The sequence below is a fragment of the Melitaea cinxia genome, chromosome 30 (assembly GCF_905220565.1).
Source record: "Melitaea cinxia chromosome 30, ilMelCinx1.1, whole genome shotgun sequence".
Lineage (NCBI taxonomy): Eukaryota > Metazoa > Arthropoda > Insecta > Lepidoptera > Nymphalidae > Melitaea > Melitaea cinxia.
The window spans coordinates 627,255-649,954 of NC_059423.1; the positions used below are offsets into that span (position 1 = coordinate 627,255).

The 22,700-nt window shown below is 33.7% G+C and overlaps 1 protein-coding gene and 1 long non-coding RNA gene across 2 annotated transcripts; both read left to right on the forward strand.

Annotated features, from left to right (window-relative positions):
• On the forward strand, positions 1–19,859 carry LOC123668287. Its single transcript, XM_045602051.1, has 9 exons — positions 1–390; positions 7,630–7,991; positions 14,160–14,332; positions 14,683–14,792; positions 15,714–15,806; positions 16,043–16,206; positions 17,101–17,146; positions 17,510–18,092; positions 19,066–19,859. Exons 2-9 carry the CDS (start codon positions 7,932–7,934, stop codon positions 19,352–19,354), a joined length of 1,518 nt encoding a protein of 505 aa, XP_045458007.1. The 5' UTR covers positions 1–390; positions 7,630–7,931; the 3' UTR covers positions 19,355–19,859.
• Positions 19,860–19,981: 122 nt separating this feature from the next.
• On the forward strand, positions 19,982–20,736 carry LOC123668298. The gene is made up of 2 exons (XR_006745558.1): positions 19,982–20,256; positions 20,570–20,736. It is a non-coding gene; the product is annotated as an uncharacterized LOC123668298 (long non-coding RNA).
• Positions 20,737–22,700: the final 1,964 nt, after the last annotated feature.

Below are 22,700 nucleotides of genomic sequence, written 5' to 3' on the forward strand. Positions count from 1 at the left end.
TTATTAGATTTTGTGGTCGTGAAAAGTCACATTTTTCAGCACATGATAGTCGACCATTTCGTTCGCTAGAGTCGGTCGCGTCGCTCAGACCTCACACGGCATCTAAACATAGAATTGAGTAATTGTTTAAATATTGATTTTTTTTATTGGGGACTTGCATGTGTGAGTCAATCTCTCATGCACGAATGTTTATAACATTAGTTGGGGCCTGCGATATACTATTTTGGGATCGGCCAAATGTTGGCTTTGTGTTCATGTTTTAACCATTATGCTTTCGTGTAGCGCTCAAGAGTGTATGGAGTTATTTTGTTATTCTGAAGGATATTTCAGTGCCTATTATTACTTCACGTGTTTATAATAAGTAAATATGGATAAGGATTTACCGGTCTGGTGAGTTGTATCTGCGTTGTTTTTTTCATATATTTTTTTTAGATGTTAACTTTCGTTTTATCGGTCAAATGACCAAACCTAATGTCTACAGCACCGTGGAACGTAAAAAGTCTGATAAGATTATTCTGAACACACCTAAGTTGAGGCCCAGAATTTCTCTTATTTTTTGTAATTTTTTCACTGATGTAATTTTTAAGTGCTCGAACGTTTGTACCTGTATGAAGATTCATATCAATAAAACTCAAGATAAGTAATCATCGTAGAATTGTTGAATAGATCACAGATATAAGATATCGCTGAAATCCTATGATTCACCAAACAAAAGTAACATGAACATCTTCGAGAAAGAATCAGTTTTGTGTCTTAACACAAATAAGACAATTTCAGAAAAACTAGAATTTAGATAACAAAAATATAACCATATTTATAATTAAGAATAAAAATATTATGTTTCAAGTTGCTGGCTGTTATTTTAAAGTGCGTTAACATAATAAGTTTAACACCTTCGCTTTTTGCTTAGTAAACGTTAATTAGAATCTATTATTATGATAATAAAGCAAAGTTTCAAATCACGTGCGATGTTTACGTACCGGTGGATCGTATTCAATTTTAAAACTCTTTTCAAAATTTAGGTTACGTGTTCGACCTATTTTCTAAAAGATTCTAATTAGTGTTCGAATTTTGAATTTTTGTGGACCTATGTATATATATATATTATTTATATATATATATATATATATTATTTATATATATATATATATAATATATTATTTATATACCATGTAATTACAATTATGTACTTTTCAATGTTAATACAAGTACGATACAATTTCAGATTTTTTTTCTCGTAAAATGAAATAAATAACGTTAAAATACGAGCATGGTATTTGTAATGGTCAGTATGTAGTGTGACGTAGGCGCTATCATTGTTTCATATAATCCATTGTAAATACATAATAGTACTATAATCTACAGATGTAAATTGTCAACTCAAAAAATATTACTGTGATTAGATCATCGCTTTGTCTTGAAAAATAATTTTTATCCTTAATTTTTTTTTTCGATTTTAATACACCATTTACTGCAATGTTAATGTTTTCTTCACTCTAGTACTAAGAGTATTATAATGTATATATGTGTAAACTTTATTCATAAAGCAGAGGCTACACGAGAGTTATAATTAATGCTAAAACACACATGTAACTCTAGCCCGTGTCACGGTAGCCGTTCCGTTTTAAGAGGTCATTTAAAGTGTAATAAAAGACATTCTGAGAAAGAATACTGGCCTCAAAATGTTTCCAAATATAAACGATACTCATAGCGCTCAACGTTTCTGGCTGCAGACCCCCGCCCGGACTATTTCGGGCGCGCCCCTAGGGTCGTTGGCCGATGCCCTACCAGACCCCCCCGCTAGGGAGATTTTTTGCTTATCTTTTAGATAGCGTTCCTTTTTGATGTTTTAAGGGCTTAATTCGAGGACGCTTGAAATTTTTAAACGTCTGACGAATCTATTGATTCAAGGATAAATTAGTTTTAAGACGAATTTTAAACGTTACCTTGTATGTCTGCAGAGATAGAAAAAAAAATGACAATTCATTGGAAGATGTATAAAATGAGACATGATTATTGATTAATACTTAATTTAAAAGGTTGATTTTGTATCTAATACAACTTCTAAAATTGTAAATTGACAGAATTTGTAAGAAGTTAGGTACCTAGAAAATAGTCAAAATTTGTTCATAGAGTTTTCAATTTATATTGTCAATGCCCGTTGATTTTTAATCCTACCCAATGAATTTTGATCAATATAATCAATGTCATAATAATTATACCTACCAATATTTTTTTTCAAATTTGTAACTGATATTTGCAAATGTTTACAAACACCTTGTCACCTATTTTGATGTTAAAATGTTTATATTCACTAACCTATAGTGGAGCAGCTCTCCTGTACACGAGAAAGCTTTGCCCAACAGTGGGATATTTACATACCATACCAATTATTAAGTAACCTATTATAATAATTCCATTTGAAGAACATTCAATAATAGAAATATACGGAAGCCCCAAAACTGTAAGTTTTTAATTTCGTGTAGGAGTTCGGTTTTAGTGTAGGACTTGATGAGCCAAAATAATATAGTTCTTGTTCCGAATTCAGTATGTAGAAAACAGAAGGTGAAGCTTAAAATGTGTAACTTACAGCTAGTTGACAATCAAATTAAAACTAGCAAAAGTATAACTTCTTTACGCACGCTTGACTTGTGGAGTAAGCTGGTGAATGCGTGACGAGAACGTTATGAACAGTGTGATCGGGCGAGGTGGACGAAGTAAAAGAGAGAGGTGTGAGCACACATTTTCTTTCTCTCTTTCTCTCATAGCCTGTTACGTTTCGTATATCTATTCGATTTTCGAGAGTTTCCCTCGATTTCTCTGGGATCCCATCATCAGATCCTGGTTTTTCTTATCATAGTACTAAACTAGGGATATCCCCTTTCTAACAAAAAAAGAATTATCCAAATCGGTATATCCAGTAGAAAGTTATGCGGTATAATACAACGTAGGTCGACGAAAAAAGCGTCAAGTAAAAACGCATTATTAGATATAACTCGAAAAGTAGTTGTTAGATCTCAAATAAATTTAAATAGGACCAATTGACACACACCACCTTTCGATTAAAATAAAAATTGTCGAAATCGGTCCACACGGTTAAAAGTTCTGATGTAACATACATAAAAAAAAATACAGTCGAATTGAGAACCTCCTCCTTTTTTGGAAGTCGGTTAATAATATAAAAGGCATATATCGATAAGTATAAGTACATAAACACAAACCTCGTGATTCCATTAAATATTTACGATAAGAATATTATCGATTATGTGACTTGAATTCGAACATGTAAAATATCTTAAAAGGAAAATAAATGATTTTGTAACAGTAGGAACTTATATTATTAACGGGATATTTACCATGTTTTTTATTTTCATTTTCCGGAGTTCGATGACAACTCTCGTCAACAAGACATTCGTGGATAGTGTCGAAATATTGAGATTCGTAAAAAGAAAATAAAAAACGTGGTGGATATTCCGTTTTAAATAATTTTAGTAGTGAAAATAACAAGTTAAAATCTTATGTAGGACTTTGGATAATATTTCATGATCTGGGTTATATAAATTGTTTTTTAAGAATTACAAGATGATTTATTTATTCTGATCTCAGCTGAATCAGCCTATAATCTCGCATTTCTCCATATAGGAGAAGTTGTTGGCGGATGTATTCCCTATTATGAGTAACGATCGCTATTAAGTGTGTAATGCAGGCTATAACAACCGAGACCGATAGCTTAACGTGCTCTCCGAGGCACGGTGGGGAGACCCACAAGGACAGACATCCAAACTGGAAATAAATATTTGTAAAAATAATAATATGGATCCTGAGCAGAAATCAAACCCGCAACCACCGTTTTTTTTTATATTTATTATTTAAACTCCTGTTCCATATAAAACAATAATGCACTCCAAAAATCGCGGGGATTTGCCCGGAGTGTTATTTGGGCGTTTACGCGGCACTCACAACACTGCACCAGAGCACTCTAATAAAAAATATGTACAAACATAAATAGTTCCAATTCAATATCTCGTTTTCCATCTCTGTAGTGTATCTGTAACATTTATCTCAAAAACTTAGACCAAAATATACCCTATTAGTAATTTGTCAATTGTCAACAACTGCAACGCCGAGTGCACGAGAAATCATACCTCATTCGCGTATATAACAATTATTATAAAACTTAAAATGTACAAATTAGGTAATCATTTTTACTGTCTAAAATTGATAATTAAAACGTAAGTAATTATTCGAAATTCATTTAAGAAATAACTAAAAATGTTTTTACCACACATACACTGTCGTCTGTTTCTAAGAAAGATTATTATTATAGTCGTTTATAAGGTAAACTAATATAAACACATTTATTTGGTATCTAGCAATACCCATACGAATAATTCGGACTAATTAAATATAATAATTATAGCCTTACAAAATTACAAAAAAGTATTTATACGTACCTAAGTTGATTTGAAACTGAACAAAATATTTACCGACCGTCAATCATGTTCACGTTGTTTCAAAATTAAAGTCGTTATATATATAATTTTTATAATTAATTAATTTACAAAAACAAAAGCAATAATAATTTTTTTGGTCGTGAATTCCGGTAGAGCGAGCAATTATCTATAAAATGATATTTATGTGGAGTAATTGTGAAGTTTTTTCTATAAAGCCAGGCAAACATCTTAACCTTATCGTATAAACATATATGTTAAGCGTACGTAATATAAATTATACATATGTACTAGTTGTCCTTACAACTTCATCTCTCCATATTTGTTTTTCGTGAATATGGGTATTTTTTTTTTATTTCTTTTATACAAACCTTGTAAAAAATAAAACGATTATTCAATTATGTGCAGTCTTTTAGAAGTTATGCGCGTACATACGTTACTGCGATTCATTTATATTTATATAGATTACATCTATTAATTAAGTGCCGGTGATATGAAATATGACGAAAATATATATTTTTTTGTAAACTCGAGTGTCACTGGGGTCGGACCGTCCCTCGTTTAACGACGCCTGTTATTGATTTTTTATGTTCAAGCGCCTTTTTTATTTGTAACTTTTACAGTGGGGGAATTTTCCGACGTATAGCCGTCTCGCTTCCACCTATAATAATTAGCCAAATCGATATAGAAACGAATTTTCTAGACATTTAAGAATAAATGAAGAAATATTAATACGTAAAAGCGAATAATATTAATTTTTAATAAAAAAATGTATACCTATATATAATTATAATTATATGTATATCTGTAATTAGCTCTTGTCCGCGGACACATGATTTTGTCTGTTCCGTTTTTTTTCGTTTGAATATTATGTAGGTATATCCTATATTTAAAAATATATATATCACAGTGATGATGATGATAACGCAAAATTCTGGTGAAAGAATTTTAAAAATCGGAGCTATAGTGTTTTATTTTATTCATTATAATTAATTAAAAATAGTTTTTATAATATTTACATAACATTGTGACGCATATTGTCTATAACGAGTTTATATTTAAAAATGTAAAGAAATCGATTTGTTGTAAATATCGATTGATTTTTAATCTACATTTTTTAAATTTATTTTTGGAAATGGCAAGGTTATTAAAATATTTGGATTTGACAAGGCGCGAAAGCTTATTGTTTTTGTATGAAGGTTTAGAAACCTCTAATATTAAAATTTTGGTATTACGTATGAAATATGCGTGAAACGTTGTTTTTAATTTTGGTATCAATTTTTAATATGTTATTAATTTATTAATTAATGTTTAAGGATTTTACTTCCGTATAATTTTGTCAAATATAAATGTTTTAGTTTTTATTAGAAGTAGAAGCTTCGTTATAAATTATAAATTAATCATTATTGTATATATGTAATGAAATGGAAACCGGCTTATGTCCTTACATGATAAATATTAATGTAAAAGTAAATGAAATGCATTCAAATAATATTAGAATTTTGAATGTATAATTATTTTCGAATCAGTTAAAATCTACCGCAGGAAAATGGATGCAATCTTATACAGTTATGATCGTGGAGGTCTAATTAAAAAATTGGTGCAGGTTTCATCTTGATACACTGTCTAGAAGTAGAGTTTTTTATTTATACACAGTCTGGCCATAAATACGGTTACAATTAAAAATAAACAAAATATTAAATTTGAATATGGAATCTGTCATATTTATATGATTGTTCATTGTTTTTTGTGATTTTCGCGCCAATACATTGTAAAATATTTTGTTATATTAAAATCGAGTGGGGTGATAAAGAGAACCGAATCGCTGTGATTGCATCACACAAAGTACGTATAGAGCAGAATACAATTTTTAAAACTCTCCATACGCTTGATATTAGTCAAATGTTTGAGTATCTATTGATGATTGGCTATTGATAGGCACATTGTACAATGAAACCTCTGTTTGTGACAGAAAAAGATCTAGCCGCCTACGTTGTGTTCGTACTAAAAAGGTTATCAAAGCAGAATCGACTAATATAGGTAAAGACATACAGACTGAAAAAAAACATAGTTTTGAATTCAATGTCGATTACAAAATGTCATTAAAAAAAATACTTTTTTTGCGTGTAGAACATTTTCTAGTTTTGTTTTAATTGTTTCATTGATTTAGTTTGTAACGTTTCACTGCTGGAAGAAGGCATTGAACATTTATCGCGTAATCCACCACTCTGATCCACTATAGGTTGGCGGATTTATTCTCTATGAGTAACCATAGCTTCAAGCAGTGCGTCCTGCCTATGTTAACATACGGAGCCGAGACGTGGACACTGACGAAGGGACTGATCCACAAGTTTAGAGTCGCTCAACGTGTAATAGAACGCGCTATGCTTGGGGTTTCTCTCGAAAAATAGGATTAGAAATGAGACTATCCGCGAGAGAACGAAAGTAACGGACATAGCCCACAGAATTAGCAAGTTGAAGTGGCAGTGGGCTGGTCATCTGTGTCGCAGGACCGATGGCCGTTGGAGCAGACGGGTTCTGGAGTGGAGACCGCGTCTTGGCAAACGCAGTGTGGGACGTCCTCCGGCCCGTTGGACCGACGATCTACGTAAGATTGCTGGTGTAGGCTAGATGAGGATTGCGGAATACAGCGATGTCTGGCGCGAAATTGGGGAGGCCTATGTCCAGCTGTGGACTGCAATAGGCTGAACTAAGTAACAATAGCTATGAGGTGTTTATGATAGTAGCTGGGACCGACAGCTTTCTGTGCTTTTACGGCTGGTAGAATATACAGGTCAGAAAGACATATTGAGTAACAATGCAAATATTTGCTCCAAGCGAGAATTGAATCCCAACATGCACCACTATATGATCAAAACGTTTCTCAAGCACTTTTATCATTACTAGTGGTCGACCAGTGGTCGAAATTCGACCATAATAATTTAAATAATAAGTTTGAACATTATTATGGTTCTGTTGTCAAAGACTATACTTCTATAATAATAAACAAAAGAGTATACAATATGTGTGTGTTAAATTCGCGGTAGTGTGTGTAATGTATTTTTATGCATAATTTTAAAAAAAATTAGCATTCTGCACTCCTTCTCTATATAAACTATAAGTGTGCGAAATATATAGATAACGTGTTTTTTTAATGTTGTTTTTTTTTCTTTTTCAGGTCTTCAAAATAAACCAACACACTAGCAAGTTCCAGTATTCTGAAATAACAATAAAAAGAATAAAAAAAAGTCTCTAGTCCCTAAAGTTTCTACTTGAATTTAAAAGTATTTTTCTCTGTACTTAAAAACTTACTTTTAGTAAATATCTGTGATAAAATAAAACCTTTTTGGTGGACCTTATATAAAAAAATAAAACGTGCAATTTTTTTTAACAAAACGGACTGATATAATATTGGCCAAAGAGTACTTAGTTATGTAAATAATTATTACAGTTACTATATTATTAAATAAGTGTTTCAAGATGGCGCTACCTCCACAGCAGTTCTGTGTCAGGTGGAACTCCTATCATACTAATTTACAGGTAATTATTTACATTTATTCCTATACTATATATATATATATATATATATATATATATTTTTTTTTTTAAGTATAACTTGTTTACACACGCTTGACTTGGGGAGTGAGCTGGTGAATGCGTGACGAGAGCGTTACGAAAAGTGTGATCGGGCGAGTCAAACTGAAGTTAGAGGGAGATATGAGTTAGACGGAGCTAAAGTTGTTTGACTTCAGTCGTGTGGTCTAAAGCACACTCGTTTTTTTTTTCGTGAACAAGTTTTTTTTATACAAACCTTGTCCTGCTAATTGTCAACGGAAATAAAAAGAATTATCCAATTCGATGCATTGGTTCGGAAGTGATGCGCGTACATACATTTCTGTGATTAATTTTAATTTATGTAGATTTACTAGTTGACTCGACGAGGTAATCCTGTTTGTGGTAATTGAAAGTTTTAAAATTTTCTTCGCGGTTTAATATTAATGATAATTTTTAATTCTTTAAGTACCCTAAACGCTTTAGAAGACTTGAAATTTGAAATAGTAAAATCAGAAACTGATCAAAATTAGTCACGTCAAAAAAAGTCCATTTTTATCGACACGATTTCTGGAATATTTGCTGCTCAAGTCTAAAATATCCGACTCCTCTTTATTCATGTAGGAGAAAGGTCGCTTAATCCACCACGCTGCTCCAATGCGGGTTGGTGGATATATTCTCTACTATGAGTAACGATCGCTATCAGGTGTACATGATAACAACCGGGAACAACGGCTTAACGTGCTCTCCGAGGCACAGTGGAGAGACCCACAAGAACTAACACCAACCACAACCAGACCGGAAATAAATATTTGTATAAACACAAATATCCACTCCGAGCGGGAATTGAACCCGCGACCGTTCTTTAGGCGCCGCCGACACGGCACACGCACCATAAAACCAGAGCGGTCGTTTAAAAAAGAATTAAACATAATCATTAAAATTTAAAAAGCAATAAATATTAGCATATGCCTATATTTTACTTTGAAGCACATTAAATTGTTATAATTATCATATTAAAATAATTAAAACTCATATGATTACAGTAATTACTCACATTATGACAATAATAGACAAAAAAAAACGTATACGTTATTTAATATTATTCTATATAAAGTTTACGCGTGGCTTGTACATAGATAAAATATAATTCTAAAATTCATTTTACTGTATAAATTATTTTGACTACTATATTTGGGGATGTGCGAGGAACAGGGTGTGAAGTTCCTCATCGACAATCGAAAAGGGAGGATCCTCCGATCAGACAGGTGTTGAGTCTTGTGGGCTACCGCCCCCCAACGTTTGTCGCGGGTTATTGTATATATTTTTAATCTTTGGATAACTTTAATATCGCGCAGTTCTTAGTTCGTATGTTGCGAGATAGATGTCGCTACATATCTATTCTAATATGGGTCATAGTGTGATGTTATACATACTATATTGTGTCGGGTGTCCGGAAACGAACACAAACGCAATTTCTACGACAAACATCTTTATACCGTGTAGCTAACCATTTCGTGATTCATTTTTGCTTAAATAGATTATAAGGTTATCTTTAGAAGTCGCTCTTTTTGCGATAAGATCGCCTTTGTACATTTTTTTTCCGACCTTTTTAACTGTTTTTGTTTTGTATTTTGCTGTGTACGATGTGTACTGATGCCGTATTCAAAGGATATTTATCATAATGATTCTATTGACGTGACTCCGTAATCGGGAAATAAAAGGAATGATAGATGGCGCTGTGCCAACAACTACACGCTTACCCATATATCCTAAAGATGGCGTTCTAACATTTATATATTACTAGCTTTTACCCGCGTGCCGCACTATGGGAAAGGCCCATACAAAGCCGTCACAAATCGGTTTTACGAGAAAGTTGTTGTTATGGAATAATAATAATAAATTAATATACTCTAATAAATAAGCTTTCTTTATCCTATTTTTTTTTTGTTATAATGTATATAAATAGGCTTCAAAGCTGACTCATGTTAAATAACGTAATTTTGACGCAATGCGTTACTACAATTCAACGCCACATTACTCGAAAGTTTTTGATATAAATGTATAAGTATTATACATTTTTTAAATGCTTACAATCTCCTCTTAACGTTTCGTAATTAGTATTATATATATATATATATATATATATATATATATATATATATATATATATATATATATATATATATATTTATCTAACAAATATATATATATATATATATATATATATTTGTTAGATAAAATAAAATTAACCAATATAGTTTAATATGGTATGTTTTTAGGGTTATTTTTTTTAACGAGACGTTTACCTATTACCGCTGCTTGTCGCTGTCATGTTATTTGTTGTATTAAAATCTTTATACATTAGCAAGGAGAAAAAAAATTGCACATATTTGCACTGTTTTTGTCACGGTGTCAAAGCATATCGCGAGGTAAAAATCATTATTTTTCAATTTCTTTTTATTTCTCATAAAATCATTTGTTATCTATTAAGGTCAAATTGATAAAAAGTTCATTACGGTGATGAGTATTATTAATAGTTTTTTCCGGTTTTGATACAGTTTTGACCACCTTACTTGATAAAATATGGTCACTTATCTATTAGGGTCGAATTAAAAACAGGTTGGTTATGGGAAGAGTGCAAATTATTATTTTCTTATCTTTTTGCACATAGCACTATTTCACTGGCCTATAAAAGGAAGGCGAGCTCTGAAAAATTCACAGCTGTTGGTCACACAGTCAGTTGCCCTAAAAAGCAATTATTACCTATTTTCAAATATTCCCAAAAGTTAACTGATTTGAAAAATGGGTGAATTTGTTTGTAGCAAGCGAGAGTTGTGTAATTTGTTGATAAATGGGAATAGTATAGAACACTACTTACAAGTTAACTTCAATTTGTCACCAGAGGATATGGCTACTGTGGTCTCTTACATTAAAAAAAAACTTGGTATCTAAATGTAACGAACGCTGGAGAAATGCATCTCGGATAAAAGAACGCTTTGAAAGTAAGAACGTCAATAGGATAGATGGTCAATTTTGTGTTCCACTAGAGTGTCGAGTCACGGTTAATGACCCTAATACGTCTGGAAGTAGTGGTGGCAGACCTTCGAAACCATACGAAGCATCTTCAGAAAAAACAAAGAAACGAAAAAACATGGAATTAATACAAGAGTACGGATTGGACTGTGTGCTCAATGTATATGCTCAGGAGGTGGGTGAGACGGAGGAGGCCACAATCGTTAATATTATACGAACTGCATCAAAAAATAATAAGAAAAAAATTCTTAAATACATTACTGAGAACTCTGAAGACGTTACACCTTTTTCTAAGGAGGAAGCACTACGGACCTTTATTGACTTAGATCTTAACAAAGAACAGTATGGGAAACTTCGACTTTGTTTTGGCGGACAAAATTGGTGTTTCCTTCTTATCCAACTTTAGTCGAAGCGAAGAAGATGTGTTGCCCACCAGATTCGAGCATAATCATTACTAACATAAGTGCAAAAGTCAATCTGCAGGACTTGTTGGATCATACTGTGGCAGGTATATTACTAATTGATTCACTTTACAAAAACAGTTTAAGAAAGTTGAAACTATTCTGTAAATGGGGTTGAGACGGGTCATCAGGACAGAGTGAATACAAGCAAGTTTTGCCCGAAGAAAGCGATTTAATATCAGATGCAAGCCTTTTTATTGCTTCACTTGTACCCATTAGACTCATAGATGAGACAACTAATACTGTTGTTTGGAAGAATGAAATTTGCTCATCTGTAAGATATTGCAGACCTATATTGTTAGAATTTGCCAAAGAAACTCCTGAAAAAACCGCGTCTGTTGTGGCTGATATCAACAATCAAAAACAAAATCTGTCTCCCTCCCTGATAAATAAGAATGGTGAGGTAATCGAAATTACTCATGACCTATTTTTAACCATGATTGGTGTTAAAGTGGCACAAGTTTTAACTGAGACTCGTTCGAGTGCTTCTTGTACAGTGTGTGGTGCTACTCCTCTTAGCGGCAGTTAGGACACGAGATTTGAACGAAAGTTCATTTCAATACGGACTGTCAACACTACATGCTTGGATTAGGAGAATGGAAATGATCTTACACGTTTCTTATAACTTGTCTTTAGAAAAGTGGTCAGCTACTACACCTGAAAATAAAAAAAACAAAAACGAAAATAAAAAAACTGGTACAAAAGCGGTTTAGGGAGGAAATAGGACTGGATGTCGATAAACCTCGACAAAGCACTGGAAGTAGTAATGACGGAAACACAGCTCGGAGATTTTTTCAGAATTACTCTTGCTCTGCAGACATTACAGGTGTAGACGTAGAATTTATAAAACGAATGTACATAATACTACAAACGATGTCATCTGGAATGGCTATTAATTCAAAAAAATTCGGTGAATACGCATATAGTACAGCCCAACTGTACGTAAATATTTATAATTGGTATTAGGTATATGCCTTCGTCCGTGCATAAAATACTTATTCACAGAGAAGAAATCATTGAGTACTATGCTATTTTACCTATCGGACAATTGTCCGAAGACGCGCAAGAATCCCGAAATAAGGATTACAAAAAGTTTAGACCAATGAAGACGTGTTCCATACCTTATTGTACGCTTCTGATCCATACATATCAAGTTTGAGAATCACCTCAGAAACAATATCGAAAGAACTTTTAGATGAAGCCCAGGCCCTTCTTGCTATCAACGAAAATCTGTAGGAGCTTCCTGAATTTTGTACATATTTTTTTTCTCGTCTGTTACTATTATTCCATTTTATGTAAATTACAAAAAAAAAGACAAATTTTGTTTATTTTTCAATATGAATGGATCAATATAATATGAATGCATGTATTTTTTAAAGTTTTATTTCTTAAATTAATAAATAAACAGAATTTTCAAAATCAAAATTATTTCACTGACAACAACAACTGAGATACGGAGTTTTGAGACGAAACATACGCGATTTTCCCATAGTGTGCCGCTTCGCTTGCATTGATTTTTTTTTTGAATAAAAAGTATCCTATGTTATTTCGAATACCTCCAAGAGAAAGAAGAAGAAGATATGTAAAAAGTTTCATGATGGCGTCAAAGCAAGGGATTTTTTTAAAAATTAAATGGATGTCATTGGTAGAAAAAAAAGAAACAATGACAACACTTATTCAGAGCAAGAATCTTTTATATATCAAAATGTTTACATACCTATTTCCCTTGGTTATGCCATAACTTGACAACGACTTTACTGATTTCCTTCATCTTTTGACAAAATGTTTTCTGATACTTTGTAAAAGGTCCTCACGTAATGTAAATTTAAGAAAACTGCGCAAAAAATTTGTAAACTAAAATTAAATGAAATGTCAGTTAAAGACTATTTAATTTTAAACTCCGCGCGTACGATGACAGTTCTTGCGTTTGACAGATAATAGATAGAAAATCAAAATCAAAAACAACTTTATTCAAATAGGCTTCAAAAGCACCTTCGAATCACCATCTTACAAGTTAAATATTGTTAGGTATAGATCGGTGGTATCGGTGGGTTCGGAATGTAGATTCGCCAGAGATAAATTGGCAAGAAATTCCGCAGTTATTCTTTTAAAAGAACTGTGGATTGATTATTCTAGTTTGATGAAGCTAATCACTGTTGGGTCGGTTAGTACATAAATAACTTAAAATATTGTTTTTGGTAAAAACGTAAACTTATGTAACTTATTTAAAAATGAACTTGCTAATTACATTTACAAGTAATTAAAAGTAAAACAATACGTCGTATATTTTTGTTTTCATGAAAATCCCCCCGTCTCGACTATCTCTCTTTCCGTGGGTGTCGTAAGAGGCGACTAAAGGATACACAGTTCCAATACCATCTTGGAACTAACAACTTTAACTTGGAACTAAGATTGCCAACCCCCCTCCCCTTGGAGATATTTAGCGATGCATCGTAATACAAATTTTTACACAGGCATCAAGGTTGCAGGGTGTTTCTTGGTTGTTTTTTTTGGTATAAAAATCGCGCGCTTAACGCAAAATGAATATACGTGATATCTCATGTATCCCCCCCCGCCGTAGGAGTCGCACGTGATTAATGGACGACCCCTTAATGAGAATAAATGTATTTAAATCTTTTATTGTTTTCTTTTCTTCCAGGCAGTATTTCCCCGTTTACTCCTAACTGAACAATTCGCGGACGTAACCCTAGCCTGTGAGTCTCGTCAGCTGAGATGTCACAAGCTAGTGTTGTCAGCCTGCTCCGCTTACCTCGAGAAGCTCTTGCTTCAAAACCCCTGCAAGCACCCCATTGTACTTATGAGGGATATGCGGTAAGGATATTTTTTACCTTTAATGTTTAATCTGTGGATTCGATACGATTCAGCCCGAATATGCCACTGCTGGGCATAGGCCTCTTTCTCCATGTAGGAGAAGGTTTGTTGCTTAATCCACCACACTGCTCTGTGGGGAGACCCACAAGGACTAACAACCAGACTGGAAATAAATATTTGTATAAATATAAATATCCACTTCGACTGGGGGTCGAACCCGCGACCGCCAGTTTTTAGGCGCCGTCGGTCACACGCACCATTACACCAGAGCGGTCGTCTCTATTTCGTATATCCTACTATAAGAATGAGTCGTTTATATATAATTGTCTAAATAATATATTTAATTACAGGTTTAGTGAAATGCAAGCATTAGTGGACTTCATGTACAAAGGCGAAGTGAATGTAACGCAAGATGAACTGCCCAGTCTGCTCAAGTCGGCTGAGGCGTTGCAAATTAGAGGTATCGGTTTTGATTGTATTATTTATGTTAGATAGATTTGTTTGGGGGGAAAATATTTCTTTTAGGTGGTATATTTCTTGAGGTAGTTGCCTAATGAGGGTAGTACAACATTTAAATAAGAGATGTTATGCCTCATTGCCCGATTTCATTTAATTCAACTTAGCGGTCCTTAATGACATCATCACTTCACTTCAGCCTATCGCAGTCCACTGCTGGACATAGGCCTCCACAAGTTCGCGCCAAAATTCTTAGTAGCGGCAAACAAGCGTACAGTCCACCTGATGGTAAGTGGTTACCGTAGGCTATAGACGCCTGGAACACCAGAACCCTATCTCCATCCATAGATCATTTATCCAGGCGTTCTGGCTACCATATTCACCACACAACAATACTTAAAAGTAGTATTATTTTTCTGTGATCTTCTATAACTTTGCGGTACTTCCCCAGTTGGGCTGCTCCAGTTTATAGATAAGAAATACACTTAGCGCAGACGGAATCTTGGGAGTTATTCTGGCATTGCTTTGTGGACTCTCTCGCGCGACAGTTCTTATAAATAAATAATTAATCACCGATTTGTAAATGTATTAACCTTGTATTTTCTGAATTTAAAATTAATTGACGTAGGGCAACAGGAAATTTCCTGCTCGAATATTGGAGCAGCCCGACTGGGGAAGTACCTCGACCTTACAGAAGATCACAACAAATAATACTGCTTTCAAGCAGTGTGTGTTCCTGTTGTAAGTAAGGTTACCAGAGCTCCTGGGGATTTAGAGATCGAGGTCGGCAACACGCTTGCCATATTTCTAGTGTTGCGGATGTCGTCTATAAGCTACGGTAATCGCTCACCATCCGTAAGCTTGTTTGCCGCCCTATTTGTATAAAATATATCATCTCTATAAATAATTGATATTCTTGTGGTAGGGCTATGTTCGGGTGAGGGAGCAGCCGAGTCCAGAGACTACACACTGGCGAGCGATGCCCTACTTGCGCACGCGCAGCGAGACGCGCCGCCGGGTATGTTATCAAAAATCTGCCTAAGCAAGAAAAAGAAGAATTGAAAGTTCCAAATAAAAAACGATGATTGTTTTTGAAGTTATTGTAAACTATTGTAAATTTGAAACAGGGATTCCAAAATTTTCATACAATTTTTATCTGTTTTTATCTGGGCTATCTGGATCCATATCTGGATAAATCTATCTAGAATCCAGTCCCAGCAAAACCCTAAAGCTCTAAATAATTATCGTTCACAGCACAACAACAACAGCAACAACAGAAACCAACAAACACAACAAACGGTCCAAAGAAACGGAAATCGGAGGAAAGAGATAAAAACCCGGATGTCAAGGAAGAGACTGTCGAAGAAGATGGCCTTTATTACGGAGAACTTGACAATGACCAGCTTGAGTACAATGAGGTAAGCTTGTTGGTCAGTTAAATCAGGTTAAAAATTACTAAAATAGTTATAGCAAGAATTTTAAAATATAATCACATTAGTATCTGGCAATAAATACAGAAGGTGTTTGACATCATTACATTACAGCCTATACAGTCCACTGCTGGACATAGGCCTCCACAAGCTTACGCCAAAAATAACGTAAACTCATGTGTTTTGCCCATAGTCACCACGCTGGGCAGGCGGGTTGGTGACCGCAGGGCTGGCTTTGTCGCACCGAAGACGCTGCTGCCCGTCTTCGGCCTGTGTATTTCAAAGCCAGCAGTTGGATGGTTATCCCGCCATCGGTCGGCTTCTTAAGTTCCAAGATGGTTGTGGAACCTTATTATCCCTTAGTCGCCTCTTACGACACCCACGGGAAGAGAGGGGGTGGCTAAATTCTTTAGTGCCGTAGCCACACAGCAGGTGTTTGACAGTATCAATTTTATTTTAGATCAGCCTTTAAAAAATAGATGGGTTCAATTTTTACGTACTTTTAGCGGTTTATATTTGAGAATTGGTCGTCGGTCTAAGTTAGCGAGTATGTATTCCACCGTACCTACTAATATTTCTCTATTGTATATGTTTTGTATATCAGAAAATAGGTAAGTTCTGGGGTCCTGGTATTGCGGACCATAACCTATGGATAGCTGCAACATCAGGACCCTACCCTCGATGCCTAGAGAGTTCTGGCCACCTTACTCACACAGGAACACAACACTACTTGAAATCAGTATTATTTAGCTGTGATCTTCTGTAAGGTCGAGGTAATTCCCCGGTCGGGTTGCTACAACTTTTGAGCAGGAAGTTTCCTGCTGGCTCAACCTCCATAAAAATTATGCTCTAAAATTTAAAATTAATTTTCTAAATTTTCAGGACGATGAATCTGGCAAACCCGGCAGCAGTTTAGGACAAACGTCAGGTAAGACATACACAAACAAAAAAAAACTAGATATTTTCGTTAAAATATTTTTTTGGCAATGTCACGTTTTGTCACTCGTTTAAAAATTGTTTTTTATTATTTTTTGTCGCGATTTTTTCGTGTGTGAAGATCATATTGTGAAAGAAAAAACAAATGAGTGTCTGTAAGGTAGGCCGAGTTTTATTATAAATTGGTAGTTTTTTGGTTTTATGGTAGTTTTTGGACCATGAATGTTAAAAAAAAAACTAAATTATCTATGGTATATCTTACAGACATCTCATTTGTCGACTGTGTTTAGCATTCATGGTTCACAAATGACTTATTTTTCACATGATTTTTTCTATTCTTTGTCTCTATTTTTAGGTCAAAGTTACATCCGAGTCAAGCCTGAGAGCGAACTCTTTTTCCACAATAAGTTGCAAAACTTAGCAAACACGGAGTACGTGAATCGCTTATCGAAAATGAATTCAACTGAAATTCAGAATGAATTTTCGAAATACGGCCTCCAGGACATGTCGGAAGATTTTCAAAAAACCGAAAACGACTATTACAAATCTTGGCTAGAGCAAAATGGGGAACTAGAAGTGTCTCTATTGAAGGCTAATCAAATTAAAAAATCGAAAAATGATATCAAAAGCCAAAAATCTGAAGTAGAACTCATTCCACATACCAAAGAAAAGGATGTTTATCCGAAAATCGGAGAAAAAATGGTCAGAAAACGCGGCAGGCCGCCGATCTTTAAGGATAAAAATGTCGATATAGGGGAAACGGTTCTAAAGGCTGATTTAGATCAATTTCTGGAAGGGAAGGAGGTCAGTTCCTCTGGATTGTCAAGGAAAGATCTGGAAAGGGTGATGATGGGAAAGTTTAATCCCAATAGGCGTTATTCGAACGAAGCGATGTGGGCTGCTCTAATGGATGTGAAGAAAGGAGGCAGTATATATAGGTAAGAGATTTATTCCTTAAATATTATTTAAGTGGCTATTAACAACCCACTACTGGGCAAAAGTCTCTGATAAATGGGAATACAGAAATCAGAATCTTCCTCTTACATATTCCTTCCCATATGCTATTTAACTGCCCAATTTTTCAATACTATACATTGATTTTTATCTAAAAAATGTCACATATAAAAAAGTTTATTAATGTGACATTGTTACGTAAAAGCCTTTTCAACAAAGCAATTTTACTGTACCGTGGATTGGTAATATTTTTTTTTTTATAACAAAAGCCCTCTTTTGCAAAGAAAACAAGGAAATGCCTATGTTAAGTGGTTACTGTCATTGACATCTGGAACATTAGAAGGATTGTGGGGGCGCTGTCAGCATTTAGGGGTTAAAAGGCTTCAGTACACTTGATGCTTGAAAGGACTTAAATTATAGTACTTAGAGATAAACTCGGTAGGAAAGTCTGAACAGATAACCAATATTACAACTGAGGTGAGAGCAGGAAATTTCCTGGTCAAAATGTGGAACAGCTCTTCTGGGAAAGTATCTCGACCTTATAGAAAATCACACCAACATAATACTGTTTTTAACCAGTGTAGTGTACCTGTGGTGAGTAAGGTGACAAGAGCTCCTGGGGGAAATGGGGATAGGTTCGGCAACGACCTCGTGATGCTTCTGGTGTTGTAGGCGTCTACAAGCTACGGTAATCGCTTACCATCAGGTGAGCCGTAGCCTTGTTTACCGACCTACTTATGTGTCTGTTCTGCTCCGGGGTTTTGGGAGCCTGATCCCACCCGGAGTATTTGTCCGATATATATTTATATATAAATATATGCATCTACATCAGTTGGCTTTAACCTAACACGTGCATTAAGTTGCCTAACTTGGGAACAGATGGTTGTGTGTATGTCAAGCATATCTATCTATTTACTAACTGTCGTATAATAATAAATTAGCTACGCGTCTTTTCAGAGCGGCTCAAACACACAAAGTACCAAGGAAATCTTTACGTAACTGGATGAAACGTTGCCACATCAAATCATCATTCCCTATGCCTCAGCAATTAAAACAATTTGTGGAAAATAGCAAAAAACAGAGAGAATACAAGCACGAACCGGAAAAATTGGAAACGGCGAGCTTCAACCCGGATATCGATTTCGGGAAACACTTTTTAACCTGTAACCAAATATCCAGTGACGATGAAAAAGTCGAAAACAATTGTGATGGCAGCACAGCCATAAATATGTCATTGCATGAATAAATGCTGGTAACTTTTTTGGAGTACATTTTTTTATAATCTATAATATAATAAAATAAATTAAATTTTTCATTGGAAAAGCTTGAAATTTATACGAAAAATTATATATTTAATGGTATAGGATTTTTTGTTATATTTTTTTTTATTTTAAAAATATAATTGCCAAAGAATACGCAAAGATTTTGTTGTTCGAAATCGGCTTGAAAATATTTTTTAAATAATTTGCAATATGAATACCCAAAGATTTGTTTTTCATTTAATTATTTTATTTACTAAAGAAATTATATAAAAAATGTAGTATCACTACCGCTCGGGTAGTCTTGATACTTTTTTGTTTTATTTATTTGTTATTTCTAATTTTAGTATTATATTAGTTAATTATTGTAGGTAAATGTGAAAAATTATATAAAAAAAAAATTAAGTAAATTTGGCCTTTTTCGAAAATTACGTGTGCTTATGGACTTCGTCCGATAATTAAAAGACTTGATGATAAAAAAATTTAGAATAACATTTTTTGTATGTTTTTTTTTCTATCGTAACAGCAATTTTCTTATATATACAAAAAAAAATGAAAAAATATTTTTTTTTCTTTTTCAAAATTTCAACAGTATTTTTTATTATTAATTATTATTTAAATATAATTTAAGGGTATATAGAGATTTGCTGTTATATGCTTAGTGTTATGTATTAAGGGTAATTTATTCTTTAAAAGCGATGTACTTAAGTTATAATATTTAGTTTAAAATGTCATCGAAAATTGTATTTTAGTAAAGTTTCCGCGTTGGTCGTTATATGTAGTTGAATTTTTGATCGATTTATTTGTACTAATATTATAAGGCTGAAACTATTGTTTGTTTAGACGTGCTAATCTCACGAATTAGTTCGAATTGATACTTTTTGTGTTGGTGTCCAAAGGGCATACACGGCTTTTTAAGTGAAAACTTCTTTTGATGCACACATTTTTTCGTAGGCAGTAATTTAGGCTGATCCGTCACGCTCTGAGGTGAAATGGTCGATCGGGTGAACTCGGAACCACCGAGTGTACCCGAGCGAGAAAGATACAGTCAGCTACTCTTCGCTGTTGTGTTTCTGTGTTTAGTATATTCAATTAATATGTAATAATTGTCATTATTAATTTAATGGTTATTATTATATTATAAATTGATTGCGATTGCCTCACGTTCTCTCAGTTCGAATTGATAGTTCCTTTTGTGTTAGATAGCCTATTTAGCGAAGGCTATAGGCTATTTTTTCCTCAAATTAACGCGTGTGAAATTGCGGGGTAGAGCTCGTCTTACATTCAAGCAATAGGCGTTAAATTAAACCACAGCTGACTTGCGAACTTTGTACCACCATATTTTCGTGAATATATCGTTTTCTCCATACTGTAAACTCTGTGTTGACAATAACGGGTACATACAAAAAAAAACCGACATCAATTACATCGACAATTAATACAACGTAATTAGACGAAAACATAGTCAAGTAAATACGCGTTATTAGAGATTACTAAAAAGTAACGAAACAACTTTTTCGGATTTTATCGCGGTTTATTAAGTTTTTTAAATGTCCGACGTTTCGGATACTTTACAGCAACCATGGTCACGTGAGGACTAGGGAGTCGTGAGGAAGAGGATTTTACAGAGGTAAAATCCGAAAATTTCGTTCCATTATAATGAGTGAAATTGGCGTAAAAATTAGAAAACAATACTCGAAAAGTAATTATCAGATATCGATCAAATTAAATGGGACCACATGAATACAATCAGCTTTCGATAAAAAAAAAGAGAATAATTATAATCGGTACACTTAGTAAAAATTTATTAGGTGACACACAACGAATACAGTCGATTTGAAAACCTCCCTCCCACCCCTTTTTTTTTGAAAGCCGATTAAAAAAAATTATTCAATTCGGTGCAGTGCAGTTCGGTTCAATTCGGAAGTCGTGCACGTATGTTGGTGATTATTTTTATTTATATACATAGATATCAGTCAATTAGATGTAACTTAGACACGAGATGGGTTTACAAACAAACTTAACCAATAAATCCAGCCAGTCAAATGTTAAGTTAAAATTTGCTGGTGGCATATAAAAAATGACGGCCATTTTAAAGTAATTTCATATTCAATATATCTCGATGGACCGACGATCTCGTAAGATTGCCGGTGTAGGGTGCGAACTTGGGAAAGCCTATGTCCAGTTGTGAGCTGCGATAGGCCGAGCTGACTTACTTACTGATATCCTGTTTAATTTTAAATAAATTATTTCTCAAGCACGCTTTAAAAGTAATTAAAATTAAACAAGTCGATCCAAAATTCAATGAAAAATTTCGACCTAACTAATTTCTATGTTCCTACATTTACAAATAGGTTTCTTTTCTTGTAGATGCGATGTGACGTCACTGGGTCGTCTGTTGTTTTATTATCCAACATCGAATGCCACGATGTTTATGAGATATGTATATTCGTAAATGTGAACCTAAAAATTTTGTAGTTTAATAATTGAGGAGAAACAGGATACAATGGAATATTTTACTGCTGTTAAATTCGTAACTCTCGTGTTAATATACAAAGGAGGTAACAACCCCCGCTTTGTAATTACATAAAAGTGACGTTACATTACATATTATTGATTCTGTAATATTATTTTTACATTTCCGGGGTTGCGTGTTACAAAAATTAATATATATTAAAAAAAATAGTATCGCCAGGTATAAATATTTGGCTGTATGTTGTTTCACGCGCCCGAAATCCAAAAAGTGCCTACTAGTTTATATATATACATATAGTGAATAAGGCTATGTACTATATTCAGTGTTTTTCGCAGTATTACGTTTAATTTGCGTTAAGATAATTATTACTTATATGTATTTTCGTGTACTTAATGATGATGAGATCGTCAATGATTTTGTAAGGAATTCGCAGGTTTTTAAAATTTTACTTGTACAAAATAAAAATCAATGCTATGTAATAACGTTATGTTATATAATATTGGTGTTATTTTTCAAATTGAATTATTGTGTCTTTCATATTTTTTTATTGTGGTTATCAATCCCCTACTATGAGTCATTATTCTAAAATCTATAAAAGGATACTGTCTATCAAATAGTCAAAGATTTATTAAAATCGGTTCAGTTGTTTCAGATTTGATTTTTCGTTTTTATAATTTAATCCAAAATATATGTTTAAAAATCAAGTAATTACGATTGGTATGTTTTTATGATTACTTAAATAAAATTAAATGTTATGTATATTTTCAAAGTTTTAAGGGCCTTTTAAACCATCTTAGTTAACGGTCAATTTTTTAAATTATGAATGCCCCTAAATACTATGGAAATGTAGGTATTTT

Coding starts and splice junctions, on each gene's coding strand:
- LOC123668287 (XM_045602051.1), top strand. CDS start 7,932: ATGGCGCTACCTCCACAGCAGTTCTGTGTCAGGTGGAACTCCTATCAT. Junction 7,992..14,159: donor CCTATCATACTAATTTACAG/GTAATTATTTAC, acceptor CTTTTCTTCCAG/GCAGTATTTCCCCGTTTACT. Junction 15,807..16,042: donor GCAGCGAGACGCGCCGCCGG/GTATGTTATCAA, acceptor TATCGTTCACAG/CACAACAACAACAGCAACAA.